The sequence below is a fragment of the Leptosomus discolor genome, chromosome Z (assembly GCF_034619465.1).
Source record: "Leptosomus discolor isolate bLepDis1 chromosome Z, bLepDis1.hap2, whole genome shotgun sequence".
Lineage (NCBI taxonomy): Eukaryota > Metazoa > Chordata > Aves > Leptosomiformes > Leptosomidae > Leptosomus > Leptosomus discolor.
This window is the reverse complement of record NC_141419.1, coordinates 77,033,896-77,057,987: the sequence shown is the minus strand read 5'-3', so window position 1 is coordinate 77,057,987 and position 24,092 is coordinate 77,033,896. Positions and strand designations below refer to the sequence as shown.

Genomic DNA, 24,092 nt, shown 5'->3' with positions numbered 1-24,092 from the left:
ATGGCTTGCGTATGTTATTTTGCAAATATGTGAACAAAGAATCGTAAGTCCCAGGGCTTTTCTTAATGCATCAGGATGTGGTAAAGAATGGCGAAACTGGTGGGAAAGCAGGAGCACATCATCTTTGTTAGGGAAACTGAGCTTACAGAGGTGAATGAACTTGCCCATTCTGTTCAGTTCCTGACTGAATGCTGCCAAATCCATTTTTCACACTGTACTTTCATCACAGAAAATGTTGAATTTCCAAATATTTAGTGAAGCTTCTAAAAACGTGGTATGTTTTAATTTTCTCCATAATTTCTGTGATATCCTCATTGCACAAAATACGCATGTGCAGTTTCAGTTAAATGCTGTAGCAATTTCTTGTGTAGAACAAATTTTTCCTTTGAAACAGGCATGTGTGCGCATGTATTCATTCCACACTGAACTGTGATACGTTAATTTCTTAACTATACAGATTGGTTGTGTTTTGTAAGACTTTTCCTTCTGTCTTCAACTCAATAGGTTTGACAATTGCTAAACGCATCCAGATTACAGATCTGCCTCAGCTAGTGGCTGCTTTCCATAGTTTGGTTGGTTTGGCTGCTGTGCTCACCTGTGTGGCGGAATACATGATAGAATATCCTCACTTTGCCACTGATCCAGCTGCAAACCTCACCAAGGTTGTGGCGTACCTTGGCACGTACATTGGTGGAGTGACTTTCAGTGGCTCTCTTGTTGCTTACGGAAAACTGCAAGGTGAGACCTTCCATTCAGAATTAAGTATTTGTTAAAGGTGTTTTTTAATCCCATGGTTTAGCTCTGCCTTTAGACTGCTGTGTAATTGGAAAGAAACGTTGCATTTTGCATCAGGTAAAAGTTTGTGTTTAATTCTTACATGTGTACTTTCTTCTTTGTAATTCTATTTAGTTTGTGTACAGCTTTAGTTATGAAACGTTTGTTTTCAGTGTTTGGACATGGTACTGCTAGTAATTATGAAGTCATGTAAGCTTCACTCAATTCATCTTATCTCGAAATAAGTGTTGCTTTAGTGTTATAAAGCACTACCTGACATTGTTTCTCTAACTGATTTTATTGAACAGTTATGATCACAGCTTTGCATTCCTGAACAGACATTTTAATTGAAACCCTGGTATGGCTGGACTCGGTGAGCACTGCTAGTGTTTATGGGATTTTGTTCTTAGCATTGCAGGTTTCATGTAGGTATGTAGCTTTCAGTATCTGTTGAAACTGCCTCACTTTTAAACCATTCAGTCACTGACTTATTTACCTACTGTGCAAACTCCATGCTCTATACCTCTTACTGTTTTAGTAAATATGCCTTCTAAATTACATACTCACTCATTCCTGATTCTTATGCACGTGAAGGTTTCTTTATGGCATTTGTTTTTGGTTTTGTAAGCACACAGATTTTGAGAGACTGAGATAATACCTGTGCTAAGAAGTTCCAGCTAAGAGCTTTCTACCACTAATCTTGTTAATTAGCTTTGCAGTGGTTCCATTGGGAAACATCTGTTTGCTTTCCTCAGTATTTATGAGACCAGCCACTGAAGGAGGAAGCATGACATGGATGGAAAGCTGTCCTCTCTAATAATCTTTTGAAGGATTTGTCAGTAGTATATATTTCGGATGTATTTATGCTTGGTAGTTACTCATTTATTTCTTCTCAGTTATTTTTTTTTCTCTTCTCCATCTTACCCGCTCTACCTCCTCAGTGATTTGTGCGCATGATCCTGGTGAACTTCACTTGCCTGCTTCAGCCCACTCCTGGTTTTGTTTTTTTTTTTTTTTCACACTTGCATTTTTGTATCGGCATGATATGAAATAATAAGCTTGTCTATACTACTGAACTAGAGGTAATACGTCACACACTTTGACTCCTAGTCTTGAGTCCATCAGTTCATTCTTTCTCTTGAATTCAGCTAAAATCAAATGAGACACTTGGTAAGTAATTACTTACACCAAAAGAAACGGATAAACTTGTATTTTTACTCTGTGGTGTGGTTCGGAGAAAAAAAAAAAGGCTAGGGTGAAAATAAATATGTAATTGTCTCTTTAAACAAAATCACATAAATACTGAACCCTCTGTTTTATTCAAGTCTCTGCCAATGTGGGAAGTCTGTGTGACTAAGGCTACTGGTGAAATTAAAGGATTTGGAAGCAGGAGTGTTTTATATTTGTTATCTGCGTAGTCATATTTTTCGAAGCACACAGCTTTTGAGAAACTGAAATAATACCTGTAGTAAGAAGTTCCAGCTAAAAGCTTTCTAATACAGAGCATCATATGTAATATGCAAAGATCTGGGGACAGAATGAAAGTATGCTTTTTTTAAGGAAAAAAAAAAGGCTTTTCAAGAGGAGAAGAAATTTTTGTGATTATTGTGAAACACTTCAGTGAGCTTAGGGAGTAAAATGATTTTAAACAGGAGTATTTGAGAACCTAGAGTAAGTTTGAATGTGTTGCAATACTGAGTCAGCACAAAGTCTCGGCTTCAACTAACTTGTTTTGTCTTCTGCCCCCTCCCTTTTTCTTTTTTTGACATTTTTTTTTGCTGAGGTATTCAGTCTTCTCTGATAAGCAAGAGAGAGGCTCTCCTACATCTATGTCTGAATCAGTCTCTGCATCAATCTTTGAATATGCATTTGATTGCAGGTATCCTGAATTCTGCACCACTGCTCTTGCCTGGTCGACATGCATTGAATGCAGGACTGCTGGCTGCCAGCGTTGGTGGAATGGTTCCATACATGATTGATCCTAGTTACACGACAGGAATTACTTGCTTAGGTTCCGTATCAGCGCTCTCAGCCATAATGGTAAGTCTGGGAATTGTAGGAGCTGAAAGAAATTAAACAAGCAGTTTGTGCTTCAGCTTTGCAAGTTCCTTCTGAATGATTGCATTTTACCATCCTCGGTCACAATTGTCATGATGCCTGTATGCTAACTTGCAGTAGCAAGTAGGAACTGGCTTTCCTAAATCCTAGCTGTAAACCAGAACTGTTCTGGAGAACCAGCATGTATGTATATAATTACTTTTTGCATCTGTGACTTAATGGAGCCTTTTATATGACAAGCTGGTATTTTAAAAGACTTTTTGGAAAGTTTACCCTTAAAATACTTAGAAGAGCACTGGATCTGCAGGTTATCATGATAACTTAGTAAGGTTATCCCTGGGTGTAATTACCTCATTCAGTCACACCAGCTGTTGCAAAATTTACCCTGAATATTACCATTCTGTAAACAGTCTTGCAAAGACTGCTTAGCACAAATCTCTTAATGGTACAAGCAGTACCGTGGTGCTGGCAGGATATTTTTGCAAGTAAAAATTTGTGACTAAGCACAGGATGAGGACAGTGGAGTGCCTTCCTGTCCCCTTTTAAAAGGCAGAACCAGTAAGTCCAGTCCTTAGGCCACAGCTTGATGTGTCCTACATTGAAAATACTCAAAGAGGTTATTAAGTAATTGATCTTTTATTTTTCAGTGCTGCAGGCAGACTGTCTTCTTTGCGTGTTCTCCTTAGTCACACGTTATATTGAAGTATTTTCTTTCCTTTTCCAGGGTGTCACTTTAACAGCAGCTATCGGAGGTGCTGATATGCCTGTAGTTATCACTGTCCTGAACAGTTATTCTGGATGGGCTTTGTGTGCTGAGGGCTTCCTACTGAACAACAACTTGCTGACCATTGTTGGTGCACTCATTGGCTCCTCTGGGGCCATCCTCTCTTACATCATGTGTGTGGTAAGAAATCGACAGCAATTGTGCTTGTTTTCCAAGTAAAGAAAAACCTTATTCAGCATGTTTGTTAGGAAGATTAGCAATTGGAAGACTAAACTGCTCACAGACTAGAAAATTCTTGATTGAAACTGTTGGGACTAGATGTCAGTCATCTCTCTTTGATTTGGATTCAGAACTGAGGAAAGCCTTTGCATTGACTTGGGTGTTGAATCTGGGCTCAAATAGGTATGATGACATATGCTTAGCAGGTTTTTTAGTCATATTACTCTGCGGTGTTGTTAAATTTAAGATGAACCTAATCAGCAGGAGATACTTTAAGTATTAAGTGTCTTTAAAAAAAATGGTTCGATTAGAGAGTAATTTAGTTTGTGTTTTGGAGTGTAGGAAAGTGTGCTTTCTTCAGAGCAGTACTTTGAAGTACCACGGGGTGGCAGCAGGTTTGCATTAATGTATTGCTGATACTAATGTCTGCCAGAGCAAATTTGAAGCTAGTATTGCATTGTTAGTAATGGTCTCCTTTTCTGTGGAAACGTTTGTACAAAATTCTTATGTTTTCCCATGTCTGTCTCCTTTTTGTTTTCAAAGATGGAGAGGTAATGACTTAAAAGAAAAATGTTCACAGTGCAACGGCTGCTAACCTCTGGATTCTCTGTTGTGTAGTTCTGTTTCACTTTTCTTGTGTTGTATGATCAGTGTCACTGTTCTGTTCTGGTATTTTCCCATGGTCAGCCCTGCCTTTTACTTTGTCTCTGCTGATAAATAGTGTTGTTACCATGTTAGTAATATTCATTATCATTCATTTTCATCTCTCTTGAGGAACAATTTCAGAAGCTTAAAAAAAGCATTTTTGTGTAGCTTTTTGATGGTAAATTCAAATGAACAATCTCAGGTATGAATTGTAAAGAGTCTTGTTCTTTTTTGAATGTTTTGTATCTCCTTATGAAAAGGAAATCAGATAATGTGGCTCAGGGGACATATTTTTGTATATAAACATGTGTACATATATATTTGTATACAGTCAGCAACTTAGTCCATATCAGTAGAAAGATGATGCTTCTGGGCAACACAGGTATGAAAAGTATGTTCTTTAAAGATCAAATTCTTGTAAGTCTTGGTGAAAATGTGATCTTTTTGGTACATATTTACCAGTAGGCATAGTTACTCTATACCTTCATTTTTTGTTTACTGTTCCCTTCCTTTTAAAATTTATTTTATTGCTAACTCTTCTGAGCACTCACAAGAGAGTTTTGAGATACTTGCATCTGTTGGTTGAAGGAATCTAGGTAGATAGGAAGCCTGGGGAAGTAACTAGTAAAGTAGTTATGCAGTGACAGAGTGGCTTTTCTCTCTGTATTTCTCAAATTTCAGGAAGTTTAGTTTTTGAGGTGGTATTCCAGAAGTCTTGTGCTGGTTTACATAAGCTTAGACAATTAAAGTTGATCAGCCAGTAAAATTAAAGTTATTTTGTATAATTTTTGCACAATAAGCAGAATAACTTGTTTCTAGCTGAGCATTTTTCTTTCTTTTCTGCTTTACTTCCTTTAATGGAAATCATTACTTTTAAAAGCATTATTATAGTCAGGGGATTCAGTATCACCATCTTGAAGCTGCATCAGGAGAAAAAATGCTCAAGAGTTTCAACAGACTCGGCTTTAGGCAGCTGCAACCTATGCTAATGAAGCAACATTTTTTCCCTCCTTCCCCCACTGCCCCACCCCACCCCTGCCACTATGACTTCCATCCAAAGCAGTACATTTGTTGGTGCTTATCTAGTACAGATGAGGTGTTTGTGGAAGCATCTTAATAGTTGAAACCTTCTTTTTACAACACTTCCAATTGCTTTTTGTGATAAAATTGTGGCTTAATTTTAAAGCTTGAGTTGATAAAATTGGCCAACATATGTTCAGATAACTACTTAGTTTTTGTACTTGAATCTGCTTGATTTTCCACCCATCCCTCTTTTGTGCCTATTAGTAGGGTGAATTAAGGACAAAGAATTTAACTTAAAAACAAAAAGGCAAAGGCCTGTACTACTCTCATCTGTGAATTGTGAATTCTTTTAAAACGCCAACCCCATGTGTTGTCTTCAGAACACTCGATTGTGTACGCAATGTCCCCTCCCCCTTTTTTTTTTCTATTTGCAAAGTGAATATTTGATGATTGCAACTGTAGTATTAGAATCAGTATACTTGCGGATGGGGAACATGCTTCAAATCGAAGAGGAACCATTATTTAGAGTGTTGAAACAGAGCAAGAGAAGGGACAAATTGTGTTAGTCTTATAAATTGTGTGCTGACCCATCACCTGTACTAGCTCTGCAGTTTCTGTGGCACAGTGGAAACTCTTGGAGTTCTCAGGGATCAACGGCTTGGTTTTCCCTGGGCTGTAAGCCTTTCTGGCCAGTATCACCTGTGGTATGCCCAGCGTAGAGGGCTTTTCGCTAGTGGTTGGGTTATCTGTGAATGGTGCAGCCTGTACTTTATTCGTGCATGTTTGTGGTCTATAGTGGTAAAGAAGGTGAAAGAGGTTATAAAAGAGTTTCTACAGTGTCCCTGTCCTGAGTAGGTCTTGGCTGCGGCGGTTGAGTTGTTGCTTGATGAGGTCTTTGCTCATTTCTGAAGCCTTCTGTACTACCACCCCCCCCTTTTTTTTTTTCTTTCTTTTGTTTTTGCCAGACTTCCCTCCTCTTTCCTCAGCTCTTTAGTGTGGAGCTAGGCAAGGGGACCCACCACAGGGACTTCAATCTCATGCTTACTTTGTGTGGATTCTCAGATTTCTCATAATAGTTGAACTTTTTTTTTACTTTGGTCTGGTCTTACTCTGGACTTTTGTTTTAGATATGTGTAGAAAGTGCTTTGCTTCTTGTAAGCTTAGTGTGTGCAACATCTACAGAGGGTATCCTTCTGTCTAGGCTGTCTTACCTGATACTTAACTACTGTAATACACCAAGTAGTCTGTTTTTCTGCTTCATGGTTTAATATTGTGATACATGTCAAAGGCAGTGTGTTTAGAGGATATGAACTTCTGCCTCCTGCAGACAGTGGAAAGGTGCTGATTTCACTGCATTCATGTGCCTTCCTTACAGTATCTGAAACAGTGATGATTTGTCAGGATAAACACAAGTTCTTTTAACATCTTTGTTGTGCTTGTTTGCTAGGTGATTAATTTTGCAGAATGGTTTATCTTCTCGGGCTGTAGCAAAAAGTATTGTGGAGTTTCACGATTTGAAATGCCAGTGGAAAACGGACACTTGGAAGCATACTTTTGTGGGGATGTTTCCTTTCGCTTGTATATGTGCCTCTCCAGATCCATTCTTAAATTTTGCTGTGATTTCTGAGCTAGCACAGCAGATGCATGACACACATGTTTTACTAAAGAAGCGATTTATCCTGTTCCTTTCCTTCTAAAGTTTTGCTTATTGCAATTACAAGTTTTGCCTACTTCCAGATATTGGCAGATACTACTTTGGGACCACACTCACAAGGAGACGTGCCAGTGAAAGCGTTTAGCCATTGGCTTTTCCCGGCTATGTATCTAACAGAGCCAAATTTTCAGGATGTGTTCTCCTGTTAAAGCTCCTAGTTTAAGATCTCTTGTTCCCCTTTGATGCTCAGCCAGTAAGTTAATGGCCCCCTTCAGTTCATTACAATTTGTTTTGAGTTAGCATTTGATTAGTTTTTTGTGGCTACTTAGCTTTGTTGTGTTTTTTCCTGTCTTGATGTAGGAGCTTTGCTTCTGTACTACCTGTAAGAGCTCCATGGTTTCATGTAGCAGTTCTGTGCTTGCATGTTGAATTGCTCAAGAACTTAAAGTACCTTGCAAAAATTGTGTGTGTATATATGTATGTAAAAAAAAAAAAGTGTCATCAAATACATTCTTTTACATCCCTCGCTTTCAAGAACAAAAAGAGACCAAGATTTGCTATTTGTGTTGTTTTGTTCTTTGTCTTGGGGAAATGCTGCTGCTCTCATTACATGTGTAATGTAACGCGTTGGAAGCTGATGTCTGGCTGTTGCGGTGTAATTTGGGTCTCTCTTAAGGAGCCTGTTTTAAGAAGTTTTGCGTTGTAAGCAGACAAAACCAGCAGACAAAGACTATGTCCAAGAAGGCTTTAATATTTTCACCAGTTTTCTTTGTGGACATCTCTCCTTTATTTTTGGATTTCGTCTTTAGCTGATCAAAAACCTCTTGTTTTTCAGGCTATGAACCGTTCCCTTGCAAATGTGATTCTAGGGGGCTATGGCACCACATCAACAGCTGGTGGGAAGCCCATGGAAATTACTGGAACCCACACAGAAATCAACGTGGACAATGCAATTGAAATGATAAAGGAAGCCAATACTATTATTATTACTCCAGGTAAGATGCTATTGACTCATACAGCAAGATGATCAGAGGATCTATTAGTAGAAAAACAAACAAGCAAAAACCAAAACCAAAAGTGTAGCCTGTCTTGCAGTTGCAACTTAGGAGTAGCATGTCAAATGTTGACTGGGGCTGTGTTTTTGATCCCAGGTCAGTCATCATTCTTCTGTGTAAATGTGTGTATGCCACTTAATTTTTCCTTGTGTGTATCTCTTTGAACTTTGTCCTGTTTATTTAGATTTTAAAGTCTTCAAGACAAAGACTGTCTTCTGTAAATTATGTTTGCAGTTAATTTTCTGTACAGCTGTCGCGTGAGTTTCCAAGCAGTACTACAGTACTGGTGATACCAATGACAAAATACCTGTCTGTAAGTTACTGAAAGAAAGGATTTTGTTTATGTTTCTCATCTATTTGCCCAATTCTGCATTATTTTTATTAAAAAAAGGGCAGAAAAACATCTAAAACTTAGTGTACAATAAATACTGGAATTAAAATAGAAAAAACCCTGGAAACCAAAACCCTGAATTGTCTGAAGTTATTATGTTGGCTATAGGCTCATATGGTTCAATAGAACATTCTGTCTTAGGAGGGGTCAGGTAGGGAATAGCTGAAGACTTGTTTTCCTTCAACAGAACAGCACAACTATTGTGTTAAGTTTACTTTAGCATTGGAATGAGAAGAATGCTAAAAAACAAAGTCATCTTTTATTTTGTTTCAACTTAAATTAAAACATCAGTGAGGTAGGATTCTAATTTGGGAAGTTACCTTTGTTTCCAACGAAGCTTGCAAACATCTTCAAGGAGTTTGCCTCTTGCTCCTGTGGAGGCGAGGATGAGGACACCATTAATAATTTATACTCTCGGTTTTCTTCCTGGGCATTGTTGCTCTGATGAACTAATTCAGACAGAAGGACTGAAAAGATTATTTGCTGCTAAAAGCCATATTCAGCTACTAGATTTGCATTATGCAAATCCAAAATTTTGTTGAGGATATCAGCGGTGAAGTAACCTGATAGTAGCCTCTTGATCAATTTTTCAGTGTACCCGTCTGAAACATTCTTTTCTGATAGAGAAAGGAACACCTATTTTTGAGAAGCTGAAATAAGTTACTTGTGTAGTTTGACAGGTCAAACCACTATAATGTGGGTGGTCCAGAGACCAAAAAGAAGAGGTGAATTAAAGTGGTCAGGGTAGGAATATATGAATATCTTTTGTTTATTTTTTAATTATGAGAGCTGCTGTGTATATGTATTGTCTGTAACTATTCTGTCTGCACCGAAACAGAAAAGTAGCTTAAAATTTGGAAATTATTTCAGGTTATGGTTTGTGTGCAGCAAAAGCTCAATACCCTATAGCTGATCTGGTGAAGATGTTGAGAGAACAAGGGAAAAATGTCAGGTAAGTACTTTGCTTGATGAAAAGTACTACAGGTTTGTGGTTTGTTTGGTTCGTTTTTTTTGTTCCATTAAAATCCCCGCAAAGTTTTTGTTTTGGATTAATTTTTCTTCGAGCAGTTGTTGTTAGGCTGATCTTTTTCTCAGAAATACTAGCTGGAGGAATGCTCTAAGCTTATTAACCTGTAGCTGAATATCTAGAAATCATGCTTTAGTGTAAGAGATCCCTTACTCCCTTCTTAAATTTGGGTTTTGGAAGTACCCCCAGCCCCAGTTTGAGAATAATTTTTTGTTGTTGGTTTGGTTTGGTGTCATGCTAAAGTGAAATTAAAAATAATGGCTTTAAAATTTAATACTTTATTGTGGCAACAAGATATTACTTTTTTTGGAAGGTAAGTTAGCTCCTTTGGATATAGTAGTATTTTGCTACAAAACAAGCAGGGAAGTTTTTTGTAAAATAAAAGTTTGATGTAGCTTTTTGCATTGTGTTCAGGAGAAGAGTTAGCCTTTTCTAAAGGTGGGGAAGTTGGAGAGCTCTGTGAAAGCAACCACTTTGTGGAAATACGTTACTGTGAGAAGTAATCACAGCAGCTGACATTAGTGCAGGAAGAATAGTTTTTCTTTATGCTTGTAGTCAACAGGGAGACAGCACAGGCCTAACTTAAATGCTTTGAATTGCCTCCTAGAGAAACCTCAGTTAAGGGTGATTGTTTACTAGGCTAAAATAGCTTTAATATTTTTAAGTCCTAATTTCCTAAGTAAGTGGACCCCTCTGCTTGGGGAATAGTTAAAGGCATGCAATGGGAATAGTTGAGGATCATAGGCAAGAAACGAGAGTGTTTGCTGGGGTCAGTCTGATATGAAGTGGAAGAGTAGATCAGGTAGCAGTCTCTGCACCAAGAACATGGGACTTCATTCCTGTGTTAACTGACTTGCATTAATAGAATTAGTGTTTACTAGTATACAGCAACGTTTGTGTAGATTAAAAAAAAGTAATACAGACAGTAACATCCAATTCTGATTGGCATGTTTGAAACAATGCTGAAAAGAATTAACTACACTGTAATGTTAGCTGTCCTTCAGAGGTTAAAAATCTGCAGTCTACCTTGCATTTTTACTCTTCTATTAATCCCTTCTGCACTCTGGAATAGCTAAAGACATTTAGTGTGTATTGTTGAGAGGTGTCTTGCAGATGCCCAAGAGCTCCTGTTTTTGGATTATGTGCTGCTCATAGTGCCTCTGTTAAAAGTAGGTCTGTCTGTTATGTTCTTCAAAATCCTCATAAGTCAATCCATGTAGTCTGTGTTATCAGCAGGACTTCAGCTTCCACATATCACTGCCTGATATCCTTTCCAAGCATTAGGACTGTAGTATTTTCTTATGCCATGCTTTGAAGGTTTCTACAGTCTTGATTTGTTAAGAAAGTAGCCAGTGAACACGGGGAGGTCTGAGCATGTAAACCTTTTGTCACTATTTTAATGTAACCTGAAGATTCACAGAATTGCAGAATAGTTGAAGTTTAGAGATCTGTGGAGACTGTCTAGTTCAGCCAGCCCTCATGCTCAAACCAGTGTCAACTGGAGCAGGTTGCTTAGGATCTTGTCCAGTTGGCTTTTGAATATCTAGTCTCCAGCCTTTCTGGGCAATTTCTTCCAATGTTCAGTCATCGTTAGAGTAAAACAGGTTTTTCCTGTATTTCAATCTGTGGCCACTGCCTCTTGTCCATTCACTGGATACCACTGAGAAGAATCTGTCTCCCTCTTCTTTACTCCCTCCATCAATATTTATACACAGTGATAAGATGCCCTTGAGCCTTCTCTTCTGAAGGCTGAAGAATCCCAGCTCTTAGCTTCTCCTCTTGTGACAGATACTCCAATCAGTTAAGCAACTTAGACGTACTCTTACTGGGTTCCCGTAAGTTTCTGCTATTGAAAGCAAGACTGGTATTAGAGTTCTTTGAGTATTGCATGAAAGGATTATTGGAGTGCATGTAGCCGGTCCCATGGATTGATTCTGTTTTATTTATTAAGCAGAGATAATTCTTAGGCGCCTGTATTGGCCTCAAGGCCTTTATTTCTTTTTTTTTTTATAGACCTTATAGGTATTGAGTACTGGAAAGCTAATATCATGCCTTCCTTGCTGATTGTGAAACTGTTTTCTAATTATGGTCACTTAGTATTTTTAAATTAGTCAAGGCTCAGTTTTCATTTGAAACAAGATATCTGGACAAATTCATGTTAGCCACACTCATTCTTTAATTTACATGTGTTTATTTCAATGAGATGGTGACTTTCCTTTGGGATCAGTACGCTAGCAGTTAGTGATTTTTTTCATTTTGTTTTTCTTCTTCCACTACTTTTCCAAGCTTATTGAAAAGTCACAGAGAAGTTTTTGCAGTGTTTTACAGCATGTATTGTGATGGATAACAGCAGGGTTTAGCAGCAGTAACTTGCTAATGTTTACCCAGAATGATGCAATTTTGCAAAAAAATTGCTTCATAGTTGTATTTGTTCATTCATACATGAGAAATGAGGGTGTGTGCTGGTGTATCAGCTTTGTGGAGCAGTTCTCTTCCTACCTTATTTCTCCATGTTTAGCAAAGGCTCTATGTGTGTCTAAATTGCGTTAAAAATTTTGAAGACCTGTTAGTTGTGCAACAAAAGAACCTTTCTTGGCTAATGGAATGACAGTGTCATGTGCTTTTGGCTTGCCTTTCAGTGCTTCTGTGGGGGTGAGCTTTATTTTTTTTATCAACCTTGGTGAAATAAAAAATTACTGGTTTTGCCTTTTATGTTGGCTTTGCAGGGGAGAGGCATGAATGAAACCTTGAAATAACTGGCTTATACATGAAATGAGTCGATTTCAGGAAGGGATCACTGCAGTGGTTACCTAGTATTTTAATGAAATAAATCTGTATTTACAGTTTGTGGTAATTCAGGCCTTTCATCACTTTGTGGAGCTCCCACGGTGTTCATTGAGTGCAGCTGCTGTCCCTCTGGTTTCAGTAGGCCTAGAGTGCCTCGGGACCCTAGTACACTCGCCATCCAGATGCAGTGACAGTCTCACACATCCGCTGTGGAGGGGTGCCAGCATGGACATACGATTGTCATCAATTTGTAATGCCCATACCATGCCAAGAAAAATTGCATCTGTCACACGGTCTTTTTTTGCTTCATGGCTGATGACTGATCTAGAGGAGCTGTTGTTTTCATTTACTTTGCCTATAGCCATAACATTCTCAGTGAAGAGCACAAATTATATAACATTATGCATAACCATTGACTAGGATTTAAATGTAGAAATACCAGAGAGTTTGGAAACTTCAGACTGTTTTCTTAAGTTGCATAGCTAACATCATTGCTTACTTGAGATGGTCTTGCAGCAAGTCACATCTTTAATGCATTAGTAGATAGCACAGAAAGCTGGATATTGCTGAGCCTCCGTTATAGCTTTCGCTTGTTATGGATGGGTAAAACAGCAAAACTTTTCATAGGCTAGATCCTGTAGTCCCCAAAATCCATTGACCTTGGAGAGAAAGTGTCTACTCTACCACTGGTGTCTCTGCAAAGTTACAACTGAGTAAATTGTCGAAAGTTCTTGCCTTGCCAAAGTTCTTCAGCTACATGCTGTGTTGTTTCTAGGCCCCTAGTTGTGAAATTCTGATTGCCTCTATGTAATTAAATGATATTCTGTAGTAATTCTATATGTAGATATAGAATTATTCTATAGTAGTGTAGTATGCTTTAAAACTGCATGCATTCTTATATGTGCATGGGTAATTGACACTATCCATGTCCACATCAAGTTAACAATCTTAGCTTTTGCCACAGAATGACTTTCTGAGACTTTTTCTATCAATGTGCCATGTTTTCCTGCATAGTAAGGAAAATCTATTGCAGGGCGAAAGGACTCTTAAAATTGTGCTTTGTATAGACTTTCTAAATCTAACTCATAATTAAATATGGTGGTTTTCTGATAGCTTACAGGTGAGAGGAATTCAGATTACCTCTTTAAGAGCCTTTCAGATTAGTTGCTCATGTGTTTGGTTTGGGTCTTTTTTTAACCTAATTTTTTTTGTAGGTGGATATCTTGAAGTATTTGGATTTCTGTCTTCTGATGCTGTAGAATCTAGTTACTTTTGAGCACATGGAAGCACGGGTTTCTTACATTTTTGAAAATGTGATAGCATGGATTTAGTGTTGGACCTGCATTTTTAAATTTTTATTATTACCTCTATGGCTGAGTTCTAATCAGATGTGTTCAGAGTTCTGTTTTTTTTTTCTCCATTGTTTAATTGCTTGGGAGTAAGTGGATGGGTACCACTTACACACTTACCTAAAAATTAATAAATAAAACTGATTAACTTCAAGTGTTTAATCATATCAATTTACAGCCATTGTTCTTTCTTGCTCTACAAGAAAAGCTAGAAGAATTTCAAAGGATTAGCTGTTAAGATGCTGTCCCAACCAATCTTGACATACTATGTAGCTCAGGTGTGTCTAAGATGGAAATTACTGTTGCTGCTGAATGGTAGCATAAGAACAGTGTGTGTTGATGGAAGTTTCTAGGAAGCTGAAGTATGCTTACTAGGAAGACACTAAGTGTGTACATGTGTATCAGTTCTCAGTTTCTTATAGTCAAATCAGCTGGGTGGGTTCTGGATTATTAATGCTGCAGATGAAGGGACAAATGGAGTCCAACAGATCCATTGGCTCAAGTGCCCTATTGGTTTAGCTAGAGAGACCTAGCAAACCTTGCTATACCTGATCCACTTCTGCAAGGATGCAGCTCTGGCTGTGTGCTCCTGGGTGTATGTTGTAGGTATGCCATTGGTTCCATAATGGTCAGGTCAGCTCTGAGTGACCTCACTAGGTTAGTTTGTGATGGCAGGCCTGTCTTTCTTCCCTGCAGTTGGGTTCTTGGGAGGGTTGTTGCATTGAGCTGAGGTCCATGCCATGTGTTTGAATCTCGTCCCTGCTGTGATAAACTGTAGCGCTTGGAAGTAGGGAGCCAGCACCAACCCTCACTGAAGGATGCTTAATTTACCTAATTTAATTCAGTTTAAATTTAGCTGACCTGACCCCAGCAGAGCCACTGAGCTTAGTCCATGCTGAAGTACTGTGTTGGGGAATATGTTGTTGTCTCAGGCATGACATCAGGCCTAAGCTAGCTAAGCTGTTTTATGTCCTTTGATGCCAGTAATCTACATAGTCATCTATAAGGTGTGATGAGAGCATTATACTGTGATACTTACAAGTCATGCTAAACTGGAGCTGCTGTTATATGACAGGATTCAAGTTGTGGAATATCCGAGCGATGCACTTCTCAGTTCATCTATTTTTTCATGGGTTCCCGACCACCCCCCCACCCCCCCCTCCGTTACCTTGAATAACAGATTATTGTTTGTACTGGAAACAGAGGTGTCAAAACACAAATAAAGTGAATGGGATGGGGGGAAGAGGAGGTGAGGCAAAACCCTTGGGCAAATTATTCTCTGTATATACAGCGTCTACAGTGTTGAGTAAGCTAAATAAGGCGCCAGCCAGATGTTACTTACTTACATCACTCTGTCCAGCTTTGGCACAATGACAGGAATTCTGTCTTTACATAGATGAAGTGATCTTGAAACATTTCTGCATTGGGTTAGGTAGGTGCTAGGTTTTCAGTATCGGTTACAAGAATGTTATCTAACCAGTTACAGTAAAGATAGATGCTGACTTTATGAACTGTATAAAAAGTAATTTCCATTTTGAGATTTTTTCAGTTATTTTTTATGCAATAATTTCTTTTTCATTACTACTATAATTAACTTCTGACTACTTTAAGTACCTCCGCTCCCCAGTTTAAGTGCTTTCTGTACTGAAAGTGCTGTCATAGATATATGTATGTCAGGAGTTTTCAAATTTTAGTCTAAATTGAAAAGAAAATGTTGCACTCTTTGTATTACAAGAAAAAGTTAGAAATATGAACTCATCTTTCAGTGTGCTGTGTTGTCTTTCTAAAGCTAAAAAGTATCTTAAATAGCCTGGTTAAAAAGGCTGATTATCTTTGCCTGGTACTCATGCTGTTTAGGTGTGAAGTCTTAGAAGCAAGGAGGTGTGTACTCACTTCAGTGTATCTGGCAGTTGGAGGTGTTAAGCAAGCCCCATGTTACATGGTCAGGAGAAAAAAAATCCTGGTGAATTCTGTTTCAGTGAACCATCAGAGTAATGTTTCAAGTCAAACACAGCATGATTGCGAATCTTTGTTATGGGTAAAGTATATGTAGACTAAAAACTTAATGTCATGTAAAGAGAAAGTGGAAAAGAGTGTCAGATTTCTGCTTGATTTAAAAACAAACCAGCCAACTTAAGGGAGTTCTTGTGTAACTGGTATTAAAAGCATATCAAAAAAACTTTGCAGTTTTTCCACTTTACAACATTTTTGTTATAAAACACGTATCTCTCTTTAAAAATTCAACATACGAATGATTTTAGTACTAATGAGGTTCATATTTTGAACATCTAGAAGGGCGTATGTCACAAAATGTTTCTGCTGTAATGCCTATAGCTGTGAAGAACTGCTGCTATTGTGAGTCAGGAGCAAGATATACAGCTTTTATTAGATGTGTTGTGAGCCATCAAGGATTTTAGCTATCTCTTTTCCATGCTTACCTGAATTCTGCTTTCTGTGGGACAGGCTAATTTCACTCCAGATACATGTAGATCTTATCTTGTGAAATAATGAAAGCATTGGAGAGCCACGTATTTTTAGTGATTCTTTTTGACATACTTGCACATCCAGTTTCAAGAGGTACTGGCAGGCTACTGTCATATTTGGTTAACAGGCTCTTAGGAGCAGGCCTCTGGAAGTCACTTCAATATTTGTCCAAAAAACCTTTTGTATGAGCAGCTTTCTCAAACTGTGAATACAGAGTGTGTGGTTTCAAGCAGAGTCTAAGAAGTCTCTTAACTACTGATGGTTGATGCCATAGTTCTTCCTGAACGCAGATAATTTGCCCCTCTTTGTCTTTCTTTGCCTCTTGCCATGAATGGTGAAGTCAAAGGTGACATTCATTTTCTTGGCAACTTAAATTTTGGCTTTCCAGCTGTTGAAATAAAATTGTATGTGCATATAGTATTTAATAGAAACCTCACAAGTATTCTGTTTTGTGTATTGCCAGAGCAGCTTTAGTCACAAAGACACTCAAGTAATTTTATTAGAAACAAAAGAGAATTTTGTTGGAAAATTTATTTTCACTGCCAGAAGAGTGATGGGATTTCTCAAGTGTACTTCAGAATAAGAGTTCTCCTACTGTACTGTAAGTGATTGAATTTGGTACACTTAAGGACTAGCTGCAGTACTACACATGGCTTATATTACTGAGTAGTGTGAAACGTAAGATGTAAATGTTTTGTCCTGTGTTTCTGCTCTCCTTTTTCTGATTCTAGGTATTATCCTTTATAACAAGATCCCAAATGTTTACTAGCTGAATACGATCTATTCTCTTTCATTTCTTTAAAAGCATTCCTTGTAAAGCTAGCTTTTAACCTGTTGTTTGACCTAGAGCTTAAAATTGTAGTATATCTAGTATTATGTGGATTAATCATATGTCCTTAATTTTGTTGCTGGAGTTTCAATTGTCTCATCTTCACATTGTCTTAATGTTGTCTAGCTGATGGAGTGCTCAGTTGCCCTTTTAAGGATGTATTTGTACAATGTTAAATTTAAAAGTAATCTGTGTTGATTAGACTGACTTGTGGACCATCAGCGATGTGTTATCCACTTCCATCGCAGTAGAGTTGAAAATAGAAATAAGTGACAATCCATCTGTCGTGGCAAGTTGATTTATCAGTCTTTCCCTCCTTTCCAAAGAAGTCTGAAGTCCTTTTATTGCATTCCTGACTGTCTTGGATTTCTGCTTAGAAAATTATATTTTGAAATCCAAGAATTTACTGTTTTCTCTTGGGTATTTTCTGTCCCTTCCAAAGTACTTTTAGGCTTCCTTATTGAACATTTGACTTCAGCCATATGTAACATTCATCTTGAGTCAGCATTACATTTGGTGATAGCTCCAGAGCTGGAAAGACAGAAAATACACAGGACAATAGACACTGATATGCCTAGTTTTTTCAGGGCCAGTAGATGAACAGAAGAGTACAATCTGCACACAAGAAATAGATTTGCTTCTAACCAAAATATGTCTTTGGGAGTTGCAGCTAAACCAGTTTAACATCTCCATTCTGAATTTTGTCAGGTTTTTACTCCTAGGAACTGTATGCATGCCTTAACACCCCCTGCTGCTACCCTGTGTGTCTTTCTGAATTTTTAGTAACTCATAACCAGTGTATTTTCTCTTAAGTTGTTTTTGAGCTGTTCTGAAAACATTTCTTAAATAGTTATGCTTAAACTGGTATAGCTTCTTCACCTTTCACCTTCTCACTCCTCCTCTTTTTTTTTTTTTTTCCTCCTGAGATCATTCATGAGAAGAAAGTGGCATGTTAACCTAATTCAGCAAAACATTGTCTTGTGCTTGAAGTAGAGTCCCTGCTAATTTTTCTGTTGAATTGGAGTGTTAAATTGTGATAACCTTGCATGCTCTAGAGATACCAGAGTCAAAGAGGTCATTTACCAAGGGCATTTGTAGATCTAGGAGTGATTTTGGTTCAGGAAGGCTGCACAGTCTTTTGGCCTTTTCATGAAGAGTGTTATACTGTGGCTAGTTCATTTGCTGTCTGGTGCTTCCACTTCTCAATGATGTAAGGGACCTGCAAAGCATATTACTCACAGAATGGTAAGGGTTGGAAGGGACCCCTGGAGATCATCTAGTCCAATCCCCCCTGCTAAAGCAGGTTCATCTGCAGCAGGTTGCACAGGAACGCGTCCAGGTGGGTTTTGAACATCTCCAGGGAAGGAGACTCCACAACCTCCCTGGGCAGCCTGTTCCAGTGCTCTGCCACCTTTAAAGAAGTTTTTCCTTATGTTCAGGTGGAACTTCCTGTGTTCCAACTGGTGCCCGTTACCCCTTGTGCTGTCACTGTACAGCACTGAAAAGAGCCTGGCCCCACCCTCTTGACACCTGCCTTTTCAATATTTCTAAGTGTTGATAAGGTCCCCTCTCAGTCTTCTCCAAGCTAAAGAGCCCCAGGTCTCTCAGCCTTTCCTCATAACAGAGATGCTCCAGTCCCCTCACCATCTTCATAGCTCTCTGCTGGACTCTCTTCAGTAGTTCTCTGTCTCTCTTGAACTGGGGGGCCCAAAACTGGACCCAGCACCCCAGATGTGGCCTCACCAGGGCAGAGTAGAGGGGGAGGAGAACCTCCCTCGACCTGCTGGCCACACTCTTAATGCACCCCAGGGTACCATTGGCCTTCTTGGCTACAAGGACAAATTGCTGGCTCATGGCCAACTTGCTGTCCACCAGCACTCCCAGGTCATTCTCCACCTGCTGTCCAGCAGGTCAACCCCAAACCTATACCAGTGCATGGGGGTTTTTCCTCCCCAGGTGCAGGACCCTACACTTGCCCTTGTTGAACCTCATTAGGTTCCTCTCCACCCAGCTCTCCAGCCTGTCCAGGTCTCTCTGAATGGCAGCACAGCCCTCTGGTGTGTCAGCCACTCCTCCCAGTTGTGTGTCGTCAGCAAACTTGCTGAGGGTGCACTCTGTCCCTTCATCCAGGTCGTTGATGAATACGGTGAACAAGGCCAGACCCAGTACTGACCCCTGAGGAACACCAGTAGTTACAGGCCTCCAGCTGGACCCAGCACCCCTGATCACAGCTCTCTGAGCTCTGTCCTTCAGCCAGTTCTCAATCCACTTCACCGTCCACTCATCCCACAATTCCTAAGCTTCACTATGAGGATGTGGTGGGACACAGTGTCAAAAGCCTTGCTGAAGTTGAGATAGACAACATCCACTGCTCTCCCCTCATCCACCCAGCCAATCGTGCCATCATAGAGGGCTGAGTGGATTGGTCAAGCATGATTTCCCCTTAGTGAATCCATGCTGACTACTCCTGATAATCTTCTTTTCCTCCACCTGCTTATAGGTAACAGCCAGAATGAGCTGTTCCATGTGTTTAATGTGAGTTGCCATTTTGCAGCAAAAAGGCTTATTCACAAAAAAACAAAGGCAACCTATCACAAGGTTTTAAATATGGTACTGCTTGGAAGGTGGATGCGAATGCTTGCTCTGTGTGATGTGGCTCAGGCTGATGATTGTAGACAGATGAAAGGGTAAAATAGTACTATTACTTGCAAAAATAATTGAAGAAACACTTGTTGGTATAAGCCATTGCTGGGAGGAAATTTACTCTGTTGGTCCATCTTGCAGTGATGTGTTCGCAGGCATTTCTGGCAATGAGTTCCTTCTGTGTTGTCATGAGAAGTGTCCAGCAGGCCCTCCAAAGCCACTTCGCAGGTGCAACAACTTCCTGAAAGAGTCTTACTGTGATGGAAAGATTGAAAATGTACTCCTAGCTTCCTTAGTTTTACTGGGAAATGAGCATATTCTTTTTCATAGCTATTGTGTCAGTCATACTTTTAAATTTGCAGGAGAGGAACAGCTGCTGCCCAGGTGAAAAGTGAAATCTATGGGCCTTGTTCCCTTTCCCACCCACGCAGTTCCTTGGAACACTGGAAAAGTAATTATGATGTTAAGGTTTAACCGTTTCATTTTATTAATTCACATGTCTGCTTATACTTATGAACTTCTCAGCCTTGTAGGTCACAGGTGGCAATTTTACTGTATAAACAGAGTGGTCAGTACTTATTAATGGTGTTGGACTTTCTTTTCTGTTAGGTTTGGTATTCACCCTGTGGCTGGCCGTATGCCTGGTCAGCTGAATGTGCTCCTAGCAGAGGCTGGTGTTCCCTATGACATTGTACTGGAAATGGATGAGATCAATGAAGACTTCCCAGGTTAGCATATGAGCTACAAGTTTCCAGTAGATTAGATTTGATCTATCAGTTTTTATTTGGTTCTGTTTTTACATCACACAAGGATTTTAAAAGTAGAAAATCTCAGTCAAGCCATTCAGTTTCTCTTTGTGCCTGTTGGGATACCACTGCAGAGGAGCAGAGGTCTTTCTCTTGCAATCCGAGTGCTCTCCCAGCTGATGGTGAGTGAGCACAGAGGAGTACAGAAATGTCCTGAGTCAAAAGCAGAAAACTGAGAAGGAGAGAGTACAGACAGGTAAAGCAAAGGGAAATGTTGAATGCAGTAGTACAGAAAATAGGCCTGTGAAACTTGTTTCCTCCAGAACCAAGATAACAGGGTTGTTTTTTTTTTAATTACTTGTAGCTGAGCAAGAAGTGACAAATGCTATGTCTCTTTTATCGCTGTTACTGCTCCATACAGGAAAATTACTGTTACTTCTTTATGTTGGGTGTTGTGGATGACTTGACCCTGTCATGTCTTGTGAACCAGTATAGCGTTGTACAGACAGTTTTTTGCTTTCTCACATCATTATTTAAAAATCAGAAAGTTGCTGGTAGAAGGTTTTTCAAAAGAATATTCAGAGGAAAAGTGAGGCACAAAGGAATCTGAAAGTCATGATACAATGTGTGTATGAAACCATATTTAAATAGCAAATTATTTCATTTTTGTATGGCAGAGTGGTCTAACGAGTCTCTTTGAATGGGGTTGTGGATGCTTGCAGTTTGCTGGAGCTCGTTGGTAGCGCACTTGGACTTTCACATATAACTTGCCTGATATGTTTGTAAAATACTTGTGAATGAAGTCACCATAAATGTTTGTAGAGTCCTTACCATATGGGGTGGTTCTATCTCTAAACATCAAATTTAACACCAAAATGTGTATCAACCTAAGTGTTCAGATCTCAGATATTTTTTCATCAGTTTTATTTTCTTTGTCTTGCTGCAGAAACTGACTTGGTCCTTGTAATTGGAGCAAATGATACAGTTAATTCAGCAGCTCAGGAAGATCCAAACTCTATCATAGCTGGAATGCCAGTTCTTGAGGTCTGGAAGTCCAAGCAGGTGAGATTTGAGAGTTGCGTTAGCACCTACCTTAGGTAGCATGCTTTTAAAAACATGATTTATAGGATAAGCTAGCAAGATTCTCCTACTCCTCTGATTTCCATGAGAAGCTTTTCTGCAAGTTGTCCAACAAAACAGTACTTTGCAAGCGTGATGCGCTGTTCATGATTTTATAATCACCAGCAAGTGCTTTAGTGAGGCTAATGATGACTGCTGTAGAAAAAGCCAATGAAAGTGCTTCTACTAAAAAATGATTAAAATAACTCTACTAAAAATGTGATTAGAATAAATTCTGCTCACATCTGCAGGCCTGAAGCATTTCTGTACAAATAGCTGCATTTTTAAGTTTCTAGGAAATTTGATTGACAACTTTAATATTGAGGTGGAAACACAAAAATGAATAATACGCTTAAATAAAAAACAACCCGAACAAACCAATCAATGAGTGGCTGGGTTGAGTAGAAGGCTTAGTCTGTTCAGATTGAACTGACTGTTCAGTTACCTCACCACTTTGCTCTTTGAAAGCAGTGTTGTCTGATCTAAAGCACGTGTGCTTGATTTTCCTTGATGTGAAATCTTTGATTGCTTGTTCTGAACCTAGTCGTAGGCTCAGTTCTTCTGTGAGTTAGCCGTTCAAGTACTCAGTCATAGGCATATACATTTGTCAGTGTTTTGTGTGTAGCTGTGTTGCAATTTGAGAAACATACATGTATGGTGTTAAAGTTGGTAAGCTTCACAGATTCTCCGCTGAAGGTGCTGTCATTAACAATTCTAATGGTTAATAGCTAAAACTGGCTGAAATTTAGGATTTGTTTGGTTTGGGATTTTTTTTGGCTTTGTTTTTGCTTAAAAATCCCATATGTGAAGTTAAACAGAGTAATAGTCTGGAGGAGTCTCAGAAAGCATTTCACCAAGTATTGATGTGAATGCTCGTCTGAATTGTGTTCTGAGGGAATTGTGTTCTTAAAATAGTTCAAAAATAAAAAAGCCTCAGAAACCTTCTATGTTACTAATCATTAGTGCCCACCTTGCTTTGACTTTATTACATGGAATAAAGTAAAAGCATATGCATATGTGGTGTACACAGTCTCTTCGTCTGACATGTGGTATTGTGTTAAACAATAAAATGTTTCTGAAACTTGTACGGATATCAAATCGTCTGCTATATTAAAATTTGAAATACGGTTTTGTAGCAGTGAGCACCCTGTTTTGGCCAGGGATTTCTCTTCCTCTTCTTCATTTGTGGTGGTTGGTTTCATGTTGTCTGTGTTAGAGCGGGGGATGGTGGTTTGTTTTTGCTGTTTCAAACATGAACTCTTTATGTGCAGGTCATTGTAATGAAGAGATCTTTGGGAGTCGGTTACGCAGCAGTGGACAATCCAATATTCTACAAGGCAAATACTGCCATGTTGTTGGGAGATGCTAAGAAGACTTGTGATGCCCTGCAGGCTAAAGTCAGAGAGTCGTATCAAAGCTAAATACTCATTTATATTCCACTCATGATTGCAACTACAATTTTGTCACAGAGGCCACAGAAAACGAGAGTTAGAAGAATCTCATACTGTCATAATGCAGCCAGCATTTGGAGAATACTGCATTGACTCCTAGGAGATATAGCTCAGTCAGGGAGTGTAGGCTTTTATGACAGGGTGGGCACATTAGCCCTTCAAACTAAATCTCCCATGAGACAATGCATTAAAGAACAAAACTGTGGTTTTTAAGGTTAACATTGAGCTGTTAGAAGCGGGAACTAGTAACTCGTGATCATCTTTGAGCAGTTATTGGCTTCCTCCTTCTTACTGTCTGTACTGTCATGGAAATTCACTAAAAAATACTGTGCCAAAATTGTATTCTGTCTTATCATCAAAGCTGTTGTTTGGCCAGTATGGGCAGAACAACTATTTATTTCATCAAAACTTAAAGCAAAATTACAAACAGATGCAAGCGAATGCAAATAGATGCTTGCACGGTTTGAGATTCTGAACATAATGTTCTGTTTCTTTTGGGGATTTTATGGATACTGTGAAACACTTTAGGGAAGTTCTTTAAAATACAGTTCCATTTTTTTTTTTTTGTAGTACCCATTTAATTATGTAAAATGAAACACAGGATTTCAGGGACCCGCTGAGTGATCTTCAAGCCTAACAAGGAAATCTACTTACTTGCACTGCTTAACTGTTTTAAGCAGCTGCTAAATTCTCCATCTTTTCCAGTCATTGCCTTTTTACGTGTCTGAGGAAACATATGGTCCAGTTCTGCACAGACAGGCCATCTTGCATACCTGATCTGTTCACAGAATTTGGGCCACAGTGTTTCAGTTTATGTTCACTTAGACTTTTAACTGTATTTGCTACTTTAAAATTTAGTTATGCTTTCTTAATTAACATTTTTGTGATGCTGGAAAAGGCACTTTTGAACATGTTTAAGATGCTGGAGTTTATTAGAATTTTTCTAAATAAATAAGCTATTGTTTGGACAGCACAGGAACATACGAAACTTAAAATGCGGTGTTTTGATTATTTGACTTCTCCCTAATCTAACTAAAAGCACTGTTAAATTACTGTAATAATTTCAGCAAAGAATTAAACTAAGTTATGACATAGATTGCTGTTTGGTTTTGTT

At 38.8% G+C, this 24,092-nt stretch overlaps 1 protein-coding gene across 1 annotated transcript in view; it reads left to right on the top strand.

The window, feature by feature from the left end:
* NNT (nicotinamide nucleotide transhydrogenase) overlaps positions 1-23,544 on the top strand; it is a 44,753-nt gene extending 21,209 nt beyond the window's left edge. Inside the window, exons 14-21 of the mRNA XM_009946777.2 lie at positions 505-738; positions 2,654-2,814; positions 3,557-3,736; positions 7,933-8,092; positions 9,414-9,495; positions 20,272-20,390; positions 21,355-21,470; positions 22,799-23,544. Of these exons, the coding sequence (XP_009945079.1) occupies positions 505-738; positions 2,654-2,814; positions 3,557-3,736; positions 7,933-8,092; positions 9,414-9,495; positions 20,272-20,390; positions 21,355-21,470; positions 22,799-22,948 (1,202 nt within the window). The 3' untranslated portion in view covers positions 22,949-23,544. The remainder of the gene's footprint in view (positions 1-504; positions 739-2,653; positions 2,815-3,556; positions 3,737-7,932; positions 8,093-9,413; positions 9,496-20,271; positions 20,391-21,354; positions 21,471-22,798) is intronic.
* Positions 23,545-24,092: the final 548 nt, after the last annotated feature.